The sequence below is a fragment of the Erinaceus europaeus genome, chromosome 8, assembly GCF_950295315.1.
Source record: "Erinaceus europaeus chromosome 8, mEriEur2.1, whole genome shotgun sequence".
Classification (NCBI taxonomy): domain Eukaryota; kingdom Metazoa; phylum Chordata; class Mammalia; order Eulipotyphla; family Erinaceidae; genus Erinaceus; species Erinaceus europaeus.
In genome coordinates this window covers 93,946,362-93,959,355 of record NC_080169.1, presented here as the reverse complement: position 1 = coordinate 93,959,355, position 12,994 = coordinate 93,946,362, and the positions used below count along the sequence as shown (strand labels likewise).

Sequence of the window (12,994 nt, the reverse complement as noted above, 5' to 3'; positions counted from 1 at the left end):
TTGTGTGGAAATGTACTCCTCTTATCCTATGGTCTTGTCAGTATTTCCATTTTATGAATAAAAAATTTTTTAAAAGAAGTAAACCATACAGTATCCAAAAAAAAGACGATATATTGACTATTGACATTTCCCACAATGTGGACATTACACATAGTAAACTACATCAGATGGAAAAAGACATTTTACAATTTTATTCACTTGTGATATATGTAGAAAAAAAAACAAATAAACAGGTGAAGTAAAACAAAAACAAAAATTTACACTATAAGAATAGTTTGGTGATCAGTAGGGAGGGGAGTGGGTAAATATCAAAAAATCTCACAAAAAGAAGAGGTAAAGAATTTGCTTCATTACTTTTATAATAATTCATACCTATCTAAAGACTGTTTCCATGAGAATGAAATACAGGAAATCACACAGAGAGAAGGAAAAGGGAGGGACATTTGGATATAGTAATAGTTTGTTATGTGTGGCTTGGAGGGGAAGAGAGGACAGGACCTGGAAGAAAAAGGGGTTTTGATTGATTATGTACAAATGTAGACAGATAGTTGTAGAGATGATGGTTAGCCCTTGTCTTCAACCTTAGGAGAACTGCTGCGGCTTGCAATAGAGGGACTGGGAATTCAGAACTCTGGTGTGGTGATGGGAACAATGTGGAATTATACCCCTATTAACATATAATTTTGTAAATCAATATTAAAGTCCCAAATAAAATTAAAAATAAAAACAAAAAAATCACTGTTCAAAATATAGGGGCCAAATATATAAAATATATTGATATCTTGATAGATCCTCTCCCCTTTTGTCAATTGAATTTCTGGATTCTGAAACTATTTATTAATGATTTTTAAGTAATTACTCTTGCTTTCAAAAGATGCCCACATCATTTTTACTAATGGTTCCAAATTTGAAACAGTATCAGTGTAAGCAAGTATGATATTCTCATATGAATTTAACAATATTTAAACAACAAGAGTTTAACAGAAGTAATCATGGAGGTGAGAGATATGCTATATTGGGGTAGATTGCTTTGTAGTGAGTTGTGAGCATTTTCCCATTGTGTTAGTCCCTCTGCTCTTTTGTGCTATCATGTCAGACTTGATTTCTATACTTGGTGAATTCAGGCAAAAAAAAAAAAAAAAAAAAAAAAAAAAAAAGGAGCTCTCTGCACTTAAGGCTAGAATGAAAACTGTATGTTGACTTTTCTGGTGAAATGTGACCAAGCTACTCCCTGAAAGTAACTCCTCTTTTTGGTGACATCAGATAATAATTTTTTAACTTTTTATTATCTTTATTTATTTATTGGATAGAGATATACAGAAATCAAAAGGAAGGGGGTAGACAGGGAGAAAGAGACAGATGCCTGCAGCCCTGCTTCACCACACATAAAGCTTTCCCACTGCAGGTGAGGACCGGGGGCTCAAACCTGGGTCCCTCTGCACTGGAACAAGTGTGCTCAACCAGGTGCACCACCACCAACTCTGATTTTGCTTTGTTTTGTTTTATTTATTTATTTATTTATTTATTTACTGCATAGAGACATCCAGAAATTGAGAGAGAAGGGTGATAGAGATAGAGGGACACCTGACCTGAAACACTGCTTCACCACTAGTAAAGCTTTCCCCCTGCAGGTGGAGACTGGGGGCTCAAACCTGGATCAAACCTTGCACATAGTAACTTGTGTGCTCAACCAGATGTGTCACTGCCCAGCCCCTCAGGTAATTATTTTGTAATCTGTCCTTAAATAAATAGTCAGAAAACCAGTCTTTGAAATAAATAATTTAATAACTTAATTTGTACACCTTTGTATACATGTTCATATAAAAACTAAATTATCTGCTACATTTTTACGTTTAGAGTCCTGATTATTAAACTATTTTTTCTGCTTTAACTCTTAATGCTTTTCCGCCACCAAGTTGCAGATGCTACCATAACACCAACCAAACTTTCCTAGGCAGACAATCTCAGCAGTGTGTCCTAGAACCCCACCTCCCAGAGCCTTACCCCCAGTTGGGAAAGATATAAACAGGCTGGGGGTATGACTCAATCTGTCAATATATCCAGCATACTTCCCACCTTCTGCACCCCATAAAAATCTTTGGTTCATACTCCCAGAGGGATAAAGAATAGGGAAGGTTCCAATGGAGAGGAGAGTATATGGAACTAATAAATAAATAAATAAAGTATACTAGTTCTAGAGGAAATATAATTCAGTCATCCCACTAAGGAAAAGATATATTGATCTCATGACTGCTTTTGGCTTTTTGTCCAAATTAGAATCAGATGAAAGTCATAAGTTAGTGTGTATTTCTAGGTGATATTCCTCGTTCTACTTAACAGGAAATAAGCAACTGTTCTAGATCTTCGTCTGTCCCCTATGTGACTACTGTAAAGGTCGCAGGATTCCCTGTGAAACTCAGTTATCTCACAAATGAATGCTCTGATAACCTGCTAAGCCCGACAGACATAGTGTTATTAATGAGCCAGAGAAAGAGAAAAACCCATCACAGTCATCAGTCATCTTCCTTTCTCTGCAATCAGCCCCTTCATATCCCTGATAACAATGACAGGAAAACTTCTCCATCATCATGGCCAGGTCAGCATTAGATATTTTTCCTTGAACATTAAATTCTCCATCATCAGACATAACAATGTGATAACTTGTAGGGTTTAAATGAAGGTAATCAGGTGCTTTCCATATCTTCCTTATGCATCTCCCATTGTTCCTGCAGAGGTAAAGGCTGCATGCTTCTGCAGCTCTGCTCACGTTGACTATGTAGCTCCCTAAATCAGAATTCACAAACTGCTGGACCTTTGTACAGTTTCCCTGGAAATGCAGAAACAGAGATTTTTAGTCTTTAGTCAGACCAATAGGAAGAGAGAATGTAGGTCCACAAGACAGTTCTTTGGACTTGACTGGCACCTAATAGTTTGATTCCAGATGAGAAAATTTTTTCACATCTCTGACATTTGTTTAGTTACAAGAAAAAAAGATTTATTGTTGGAGTGAAAATATAGATTTCTTAAAGTACACTCTGATGAATGGGGAGCAGGATATCCCCAAGATACAAGCAGCTGAGTTAAATGACTCTTATAATTCAAGAGATATAACCCTGAACGACTGAGAATAGAAGGGACAAAAATTAATGGGGCAAGAGATGGAGAATATTTTACAGATAAACTTGGCACCTGGACTTCCTAATGGGTCCGAAGGTCATTCTATGTCAACCTTATTTCTCCAGTTTGTATCTTTTTGTTTTCTCTTCTAGTTTCCAAGTTCATGGGTACAAAGAGAGTTAGAGAGAAGGGAACAAAATTAAAGTAGAAATTATGCTGAAGGTACTGTCCTCTGGGCACTTTTCAAGTGTTTGTTATCTTTTATAATTTAATTTAAAATTAAAGTATAGGCATTTTGTACACAGGATTTTTTGTAGTTCCCTGAATTTTCCTCTTTTACCCAAATATCAACTGCAGTAGGTTATAGTTTCTTATATTCAATTTAAACATCCTGGAAGACTGATGGGTTGGTTTGTTTGGTTGGTTTGGTGTGTGTGTGTGTGTGTGTGTGTGTGTGTGTGTGTGTGTGTGTGTGTGTGTGTGTGTGTGTGTTTCTTATTAATGTGTTCTAGACAGAGATTGTCTGGTCTGTGCACTCTACCCCCGATGAAGTTGGGTCATAAGTTACTTGGGCTGGAGACAAAATACCATATCTGGAAAGTCAAGAATTGGTCCACCAGATTTCTATACAAATATCATATATGGACACAGGGGACCCTGAGTCTTATAGGGGCATCAGTTTGTGAACAATATCTTAGCAGCAACAAAGTGAACTTGTGACATTCTAAGAATGTATCATAAAACATATGAACTTGAAAAAAATGCAAACTGTCCCTAAGATTTGGTGAAAACCATAGTAGTTATCACTGGCAGTGTAGGGGCACATAATTTTGATTTGGCTGTGGTGTGGAAGTATAGCCTATTAACTTACTTTCTTATAAGCCATTATTAATTACAAATAAAAAATAATATTATCATACTACCATGAACTTACAAAAAACATCAGTATAACAAAAAATGTTGAGATTGAGAAGACAGGGTTAAATCAAGGTAAAATTTATTAAACTATAAACATATAAACAATAAAATAAAATAAAATAAATGTGAAAATGCAGAAAAGATGATGATCAACTAGGGAAACCTTGGAGAAATTCTTTCTGAACGGGAAAAAAATTAAAGAACTATATAAATCTCATTATAATTATTTTTATTTTTCAGCTACTTTCTCCAAAAAATAAAAAATAACTTCTGGGAGTCAGGCGGTAGCGCACATGTTGCAAAGCACAAGGGCCAGCTTAAGGATCCTAGTTCGAGCCCCGGCTCCCCACCTGCAGGGGAGTCGCTTCACAAGGGGTGAAGCAGGTCTGCAGGTGTCTTTCTATCCATCTCTGTCTGCCCTTCCTCTCTCTATTTCTCTCTGTCCTATCTAACAATGACGGCAACAACAATAATAACTATAACAACAATAAAAAACAACAGGGGCAACAAAAGGGATAATAAGTAAAAGAAAAAAAATTTTTAAATAACTTCTTTGTGGGGATTAAAAGTTTTCCATTTATTTTGACTTCTTAAAATAGGACATTATACATTTTGTATATAAGTTGAATGCAAAATCAACAGGATCAAACTGTCACTCTAACTACTATTGATAAGTAACCACTCATACCTTTGCTAGTTATAGCTAGTATGCCTAACTAGATATACAAATATAACTAAGTATATATAACTAGGTTTGTTAATATATTTAGGTATAGTTGGTATAGTTAGGTATAGATAATGATTAATGTCATTCCCCAGCTACTAGATAACCATTTATACCATAGTTAGGTTTCTACTCTCTAGAGAAAACAGTAGTCCCTACCTCACAAGTGTTTTATATCAATTATTACCTTCAAGTGGATGTTTAAATTCAAGCTTAAAAAATCATACTAGCCACAACCTAGTACACAGTAAGTATTCAAAAAATGTTAAGTGTTATAATAAGTATTTCAACAAATGTTAATACCACATTTGATCTTCTTCATAAGACCGGGTATGTATGTAAAATTATATACTAAAGATGGTAAACTATGGGAGTCATGAGGTAGGTTTCTGATTCAAATAAGCTCTACAGGAAAGCAAACCAAAACACTTAAATATGACCAACCGTAATTCAAGATATGACTTACCTCAGATGAGGTTAAATTCATGTCTCCCCATATAACAATACCTGCAGCTCCCATGGCAGCACTTTCTCCAATGGTACTGATCAAATCTTGCTAAATTGAAAACAGTAAAATTCATTAGTCATTATTCATTTTAATATAAAGCAAGCTTAGGGAGTCGGGCGGTAGCTAGCAGGTTAAGCGCATGTGGTGCAAAGCTCAAGGACCAGCGGAAGAATCCCGGTTAGAGGCCTGGCTCCACACCTGCACAGGCGGTGAAGCAGGTTTGCAGGTGTCTTTCTCTCCCCCTTTCTATCTTCCCTTTTTCTCGCCATTCCTTTCTGCCCTATCCAACAGCAACGATATCAATAACAATAATAACTACTACAACAATAAAAACAAGGGCAACAAAAATGAATAAATTTTAAAAAATTAATACATATATATATTTCAAGCTTCTAGGAGTTAGTGCTAAAGCTAAGTTTAATATAATAGGATAAAAGTATTCTCCACTTTCTTAGAATGTTATAAATGTTGAATGGAACAAGTTTTAAAAGTACACTTTTTGTAATTAATGTGAAACATATTAAATATTCTTTTAAAAAGTTACATCTTACCAAACAGGATATTATTTTGAAATAATTAACCAGTAAATAGTCACCAAAATTATTTAAAGATAACTAAGGTCTTATTCATAGAAAATAAATATATATCTATGAACCAGAAAAAGGGTCCCATATTTTTTCTTCTCCAAATACAGAAAATGCCTCTGCTTCTTAGTCAGGTTTCCTTTCCAACTTACAACACCCCTCGGTGAACTTTACCACTTCTATGACTTATATGACTATGACTTATACCACTTCTATGATTTATATGACTATGACTTATACCACTTCTATGACTTCTATGACTTCTATGACTTTACCACTTCTATGACTTATGGTCTTATGTCATTTGAATTCCAAGGCCAAGCAAAGGAAAATAGTGTTAAGGACCTGTTTGGTCCTTGAAATTACCTGTTTAATTTTCAAAGTATCTAATTTAATGGAATGTGTGTGTGACTCTGACAGTGAAGAGTTGCAGGAACGTTAGTACAGTTAGGAAACCACATTTAAGTTCCCTATATAGGGCCAGGTGGTGGTGCACACAGGTTACCTTGCACAGGAAACCAGTTCAAAACCCCTCTCTCCACCTAAAGAGAGAAAGCTTTAGGAGCAGTGAAACAGGTTTTCAGGTTTCTCTCTTTTACTCTCCATCTCTGTCTCTCAGTTTTTCTCTGTCCTATCAGATAAAATAACAAATAAATAAAAGGTAAAAAAAAAATGGCCTCCAGGAGCAGAGGATTCATAGTGTGGTACCAAGCCCCAATGATAGTCCTGGTGGCAATAAAAAAATATAGTTTCACATAACACAGGGAGATGTGAAACTGTACCCATGTGTCAACAACTGTACTGTAAACCACTAACTCCCCCCACACCACCAATAAAGTGATTTTTTTAAAAAAAATTATAAGTCATATTTAAAGCCAATAAGATAGTGCAGTTTCTTAGAGTACTTGATTATCATGGAACCAACCCAGATCCAAGCCTGGCCCCTGACACACAAATGGAAAGTTTGGTGCACTGGTATCTTTCTATTTCTGTCTTTGTCTTTCTGTCTGAAAAAGTCATCCTGAAACAATAAAGCCTCAGTGGTAATAAATGTTAAAAAGGAAGCCATATCATTATCGCTTCATAACTAATCAACATTCACTGGAATCCTTAACATACCACTAGCAATTGTTTTAAATTCCCTATCTAATAATTCCAACATTCCCACCCAGTCTGATTCTAATTCTTATGCTGGTTATATGTCTTCAAATTATGCATTTTTATTTGATTGGGGTTTTTTTTTGTTTGTTTGTTTTACAATGGCTTTTTTTTTTTTCATAACTTAACATGATGCAATTTCTTTGGTAACCAGACAGTTTGTGCTATTTAAGAAGAACAGCTGCTAATGTGATTTCAATGTGATAAGGAGTGTGTGAAAGTAGTGGAATGTCTTGGTCTTTTAATGAGCCTTTGTCTCTAGAATGTAAACTTCACAAGTACCTTGGAGGTTGTTGTCTTGGTACCCTCTCCTAGGTGGGGCAGACTGACTAAAAGTGACTTGAGTATTTCTCTTTCCCCTATGTGAAAGCTAGAACCAGCTGAGTTGACAATTTCCCTTTCTCCCTTCCCTCCAGGTATATTAAACTCAAATAAAACTCCAGTAGTTTTGACAGGCTAAATAACTTTCCTTGAGGGCAGATCCTTGAATAACAGAATGGTCTGTAGTACTCAAAACAGTTCTTTTTCACCTCTTTCTGTCAAATGCAGGAGCTTTGTACCTGATATTCATTGTGATGAGCTGAAAAATATTCAAGAAGTAGAACTCACAAATGTGTGCACCCTGTTCCTACCCCAAGATTGAGTTCTTCTAGAGATTTTATCTCTGAGATTTGTGGAAACTGGCCTGCAGCAGATCCTTAGTTAAGGTTCAGTACTGTCACCCCTTCACTGATTCAAACAGAAGTTTTCTTCTGCTAGCTGATTTTTCACTTTACTCAGATTTTTTTTTTCTTTTTTTTTTATTTATAGAAAGGAAACATTGACAAAACCATAGCATAAAAGAATACAGATCTACACAATTCCCACCACCAGATCTCTTTATCCCATCCCCTCCCCTGATAGCTTTCCTATTCTTTATCCCTCTGGGAGTATGGACCCAGGGTTATTGTGGGATGAAGAAGGTTGAAGGTCTGGCTTCTGTAATTGCTTCCCCACTGAATATGGGTGTTAACAGGTGGATCTATACTCCCAGCCTGCCTTTCTCTTTCCTTAGTAAGATGGAGCTCTCGGGAATCAGAGCTCCAGGACACATTGGTGGAGCTGTCTATGCAGAGAAGTCTGGTTGGCATCATGCTAGAATCTAGAACCTGGTGGCTGAGAAGAGTTAACATACAAAGCCAAACAAATTGTTGAACAATCATGGACCTGAAGGCTGGAATAGTGCTGATGAAGAGTTGGGGGGGGGGGGTCCTCCATTTTGTAGATAGCTAGTAGGCATATTTTAGTTATATTCCAAAGGGCCTGTGGCTATACTAGTTTTTTTTGTTTTGTTTTGTTTTGTTTCCCTGAGCCTGAAATCTGATATGCAGGTGGATCCAAGTTATTGTCTGGGGAGATGATGTCATAGCTGGAAAATAAACAGAAAGATGGATCAGGGAATGTTTAGGACAGAATGGTAACTTCCAAGGTTTTTGCATGCCGTTTGTAAACCAGAGGCCCCCTATGAATTCCTTAGGTTTTGCCATCAGAAGGAAGTTGAAGGCACAATCATATAAATTTTATATTTATAAATTATTGGACCACATTCAATAAGTAAGGATGTTACAGATATTTGTGGTAAAAAGTCTTATCTTTGAGGTAAAAAACAGAAGAAATATTAACCTTTTAGCAGTATACCCCTATTGCCATAGTGTCATATAGTTTGTTGGTATTGATTCAAATGGAAAAGTTTCAAGTACACATAGGAGGAAAGAAGGCAGTGGCAGATATTGATGATAGTCAAATAAGCTCACTTATCAGCAAACTGAGATCAAATCCTAAGTGGATTGCTGAGCAACTATGTTTTAGGAACCAAAAAAGTAAGGACACTACTCTGTGAGGAATGGTTCTAGCGGAAGATTGGAAGCACATGAGATCAAAAACTATGGGAATGATGTCCCACAAAAAAATATAAAGAATTAAAGACATAAAGGGTTCCAGCATGATGTAGAGATGTCTTACCTTACTATGATCTTTAGCTCAAATGATTGGGAAATGAAGGATAGGGGCGCCCAGATGGAGAACATGTTCTCCATAGTTAGAATTCTGCTGGGGAATTATACAGATGCAGTCACATCTGCCAAGCTGTCCCCTCAGGCTTTGCCACTTCCCGCGATATTCTAGCAGTGCCTTTTCCAACCAATCCTGTCCTGACACGTCACTCCTGGTTGTTGTCCTATAAAGCCCTTCTTCTTCCACCCCTCATCTCTCTTGCCCACTTTTCACTTCGGCAAAGGGACTCAAGGTACGGTGCTGCGCAAGCAGGAGGTGGCCATTTTTGGCTAGCTCCACATGCCCAAACCACTGTGCTCTCACCCAACTTTTAGGTGCCCGTGCAAATAAAGATTTGTGTTCTCTCTTTGCTCCGGATCTCCTCTCTCTCTTCTCCACGGTGCAGCTCGACACCTGGCACCCAGCATGGGGCTCGACCTACCCAGACGCAGGTAAGTATACAGCCGCTTGACTCTCTGTGGCCCCGTGTTCCTCTCCTCCCTGGGATTCCTTCCATTTTACAAAGAGGCTTCCCAAACCCTCTACTCTTTTCTCATGGGACAGGCTTTCTGTCTTGGAGACGTTTTACTTGGGGCCACACCATGGATCCTCTTGGCTATGTTTGCAGCTTTCGGGATATAAATATATGAGGCACCCTGCCAAAAAGTTAAGAGACCTTGAGGCTGAGATACAAGAGTTAAGGGATATTGTCTTGGCGCTTAGCCACCCTAAGCCCTCTGCATTTTGCCCCAAGAGTTCCGTTTTGGCAGACACTCGTTTGGTTTCTCTGGCTGCCACCGCCGCTCCTCCAGTGACTTCCACTTCTGTCCTCCCCCCCGCTGCTACCTTGTTATCAAAGCAAGTCCACACTTTCCCAGTAAATGTGGCCCCCAATAGACAAAACCCTCAGGTGTGGCATCCATACTCCTCCAAAGATGTAGGGAACTCAGGCAGGCAGTTAAGGAGGAAGAAGTTCATGCTCCATGGACCAAGTCTATTTTACAAGGCTTTCTCCAGCACCTTAATAACCCCCAAGATTGGAGGGATGTAGCTCATGCTACACTCCCAGACCCCCCTACCTGCAATGGGAGGCATGTTTTTGTGATGAATGCTCAAAGAAATCCCAGAAAAATGGTCAAAGTCAGCTGGAGTGGAATTTGATGCACTGTTTGGAGAGGGAGAGTTTAAAACCGGAATTCAGCAGGCAGAAGCCAAGTTTCCAGCCAGTTATTTTGAACAGGTATGCATCTGCACATCACAAGCATGGGAGAAGTTAACCCCACCCACAGGAGCAGCCTCAGTCCCCATTCTCTCCCTTCACCAAGAAACTGATGAATCCCTCGCTAAATTCATTGCCAGCGTGCAGTCAAGCTTAGAGAGAAAGATTTATAATCCTGAAGCCCGTTTTCTCCTCCTGCGTTCTATTGTCTGGGATGAAATGCTACTGGAATTCCATCAAGCATGCCTCAGTCTTAAACACCAACACCCAGATCATTGGATTTTAGTGACACAGGAACTTAGACCAGGCTCTTATGAGACACCCATTATGACACAGGATTATGCAGCTACCCCACATAAGCAAAACGGGGGTGTCGGGCTGTGCCACGGAGAAGAGAGAAAGGAGATGTGGAGCAAAGAGGGAACACAATCCTTTATTCGCACGGGCACTTCAGATTTGGGTGAGAGTGCAGTGGTTCAGGCCATGAGGAGGTAGCAAAAATGGCCACCTCCTGGACCACCCTCCCTTTAATCTAATCACCAATGTGAAAAGTGGGCAAGAGAGACAAGGGGCAGAAGAAGAAAGGTTTTATAGGGCAACAACCAGGAGTGACATGTCAGGACAGGATTGGTTGAAAAAGGCACTGCGAGAATATCATGGGAAGTGGCAAAGCCTGAAGGGACAGCTTGGCAGATATGACTGCATCTGCATAATTCCCTAGCAGAATTCAGCCCTCTAGTGCCTACAAAAAACATGTAAGTAAGGTGCCCACTGTGGGAGCTTAAACATCGCTATAGCCCTTTGTGAGCTACCAGAGGGAATATTAACAAACCACAGGGGAAATGCTTAAGTCTAAAATCAAGGAAATCCTTCTCTACCATTTTGTTTTACATTTTATTGGGGACATTAGAGGCTTAGAGTACAGTTTTTGGCACTTGGGTATAGTTTCTAATCACTTCATCATGAGTTGTCTCAAAACATTCTCATCCCCAATGTAGGCCGTTTCCCACCTTCATGCATCAGGATCCAAAAGTCTCCCAGCTCATTTCTTTCTTACATTCCCCAGAGTTCTTTGCAATACATCAACTCCAGTCCAAGTTTTAATTTGTACTTTAAAGCAGTATTAAATTATATCTAGGCTGTGTTTATATGTAGACAGTATCACAATCTTCCATATAAAATGAGATTTCTCTCTATATATGCTCCACAAACTATAACTGATGACTAAGACTTTATTCATAGATATTCCTCTTTCAAGTTTAAGGTTTTGAAGCCTGTTTTAAAAAAAATGATAGCTGTACCACATATATTTCCTTATATGCACATTATGTTTTCATATATATCATCTCATTTGATTTTAATAATACTTTTGTTATTTAGATAAGACACATAATAGTATCCCTTTTACGCATGTACAAACTATTGTATTTTACTGTCAAGTATAAACCACTAATCCCCCAATAAAGAAATTTTAAAAAGAAAGAGACAAAAGAAGAAAGAAAACAGTAGTGGCAAATATGATAGTTTTTGTTTGACTTTATCAATAATTATTTCCAATATCACCTGATTATACTAATAATGGAAGTTGTGGTAGTGGGTTAATAAAAATGAATACCATACATAAAAAATATGACACTTTGACATTAGGTTTAGGCTCCTAGGAGTTTAAGAAATTTCACATGACACAATAAATCGTATTTCTAATTCTAACTATATGAGTGTACATAAAAACTTTTCCTCTAAGCTGTAGGTCTTTATGAAGTCAGAACAAGAGACCAATGCTAGACATTTACTAGATAATCTTGGTACAAATGAGCATCGAGTTTAATAATTTTGGGGAAGTTCTACCCAAAGTCATATACAGATTTAATGTCATCCCTGTCAAAGTTCCACCAAATTGCTTCAAGAAATAGAACAGGGGAATAGAGTTGAAAATCCAGAAATGACCTTCCTCATCTCCAGATGGATCAAAGACATAAACATTAAACAAGAAACCATTAGATATGTAGAAGAAAACACTGGGAGAATATTTCATAATCTATATTTCAGAAATGTCTTCAGAGTCACGGTGGAAGAAGGAGTAGGGAGAAGGAAGAAGGTATTGTTAAAGGACTTAAGCTGATGGTGAATTTGACTTGTAGACACCTATCACATGAGATGAGAAATTGTACCTGTGTGTCAGCAACTATACTATAAACCAGTAAGCCCCCCAATAAAATGATTAAATAAATGAATGAATAAATAAATAAATGTTTGGGGATAATTTTTATGGATGATAAAATAAAATTAGGTGTATTTTTTATAGTTTAGCATAGTTGGAAAATACTAACACTTAGAAAATTTTCAGAAAGATACATTGAAAGTGCCAAAGATGTTAGATGAGTTAGATGAGACTTCCTTTTGTTTCTTTTTTCTTTATAATAAAATCATTTCTGAGTCCCCAGATTTCATCTGCTATATTCTTACCTTTAGGCTCATGATTATTAAACAGTCTGCTCATCTTTATATCTTAATGTTTTTCAGTCACCAAATTACAGATGCTACCATGACACCAACCTGACTTCTCTGGTCAGACTACCTCACCAAAGGGTCCTGAAACCCCACCTCTCCAGAGACCCGACCCACTAGGGAAAGGTAGAAACAGGCTGGGAGTACAGATTGACCTGCCAACACCCATTTCTAACCAAGAAGCAATCACAGCAGTCAGAACTCCCACCTTCTGCACATCAAAAATA

At 37.8% G+C, this 12,994-nt stretch overlaps 1 protein-coding gene across 1 annotated transcript in view; it reads right to left on the bottom strand.

Annotated features, from left to right (window-relative positions):
• Positions 1-2,425: 2,425 nt before the first annotated feature.
• Positions 2,426-12,994, bottom strand: part of HYAL4 (hyaluronidase 4) — a 41,623-nt gene continuing 31,054 nt past the window's right edge. The window contains exons 3-4 of the mRNA XM_060195723.1: positions 5,226-5,315; positions 2,426-2,827 (exon numbers count right to left, since the gene is read on the bottom strand). Coding sequence (XP_060051706.1) covers positions 2,426-2,827; positions 5,226-5,315 — 492 coding nt within the window. The remainder of the gene's footprint in view (positions 2,828-5,225; positions 5,316-12,994) is intronic.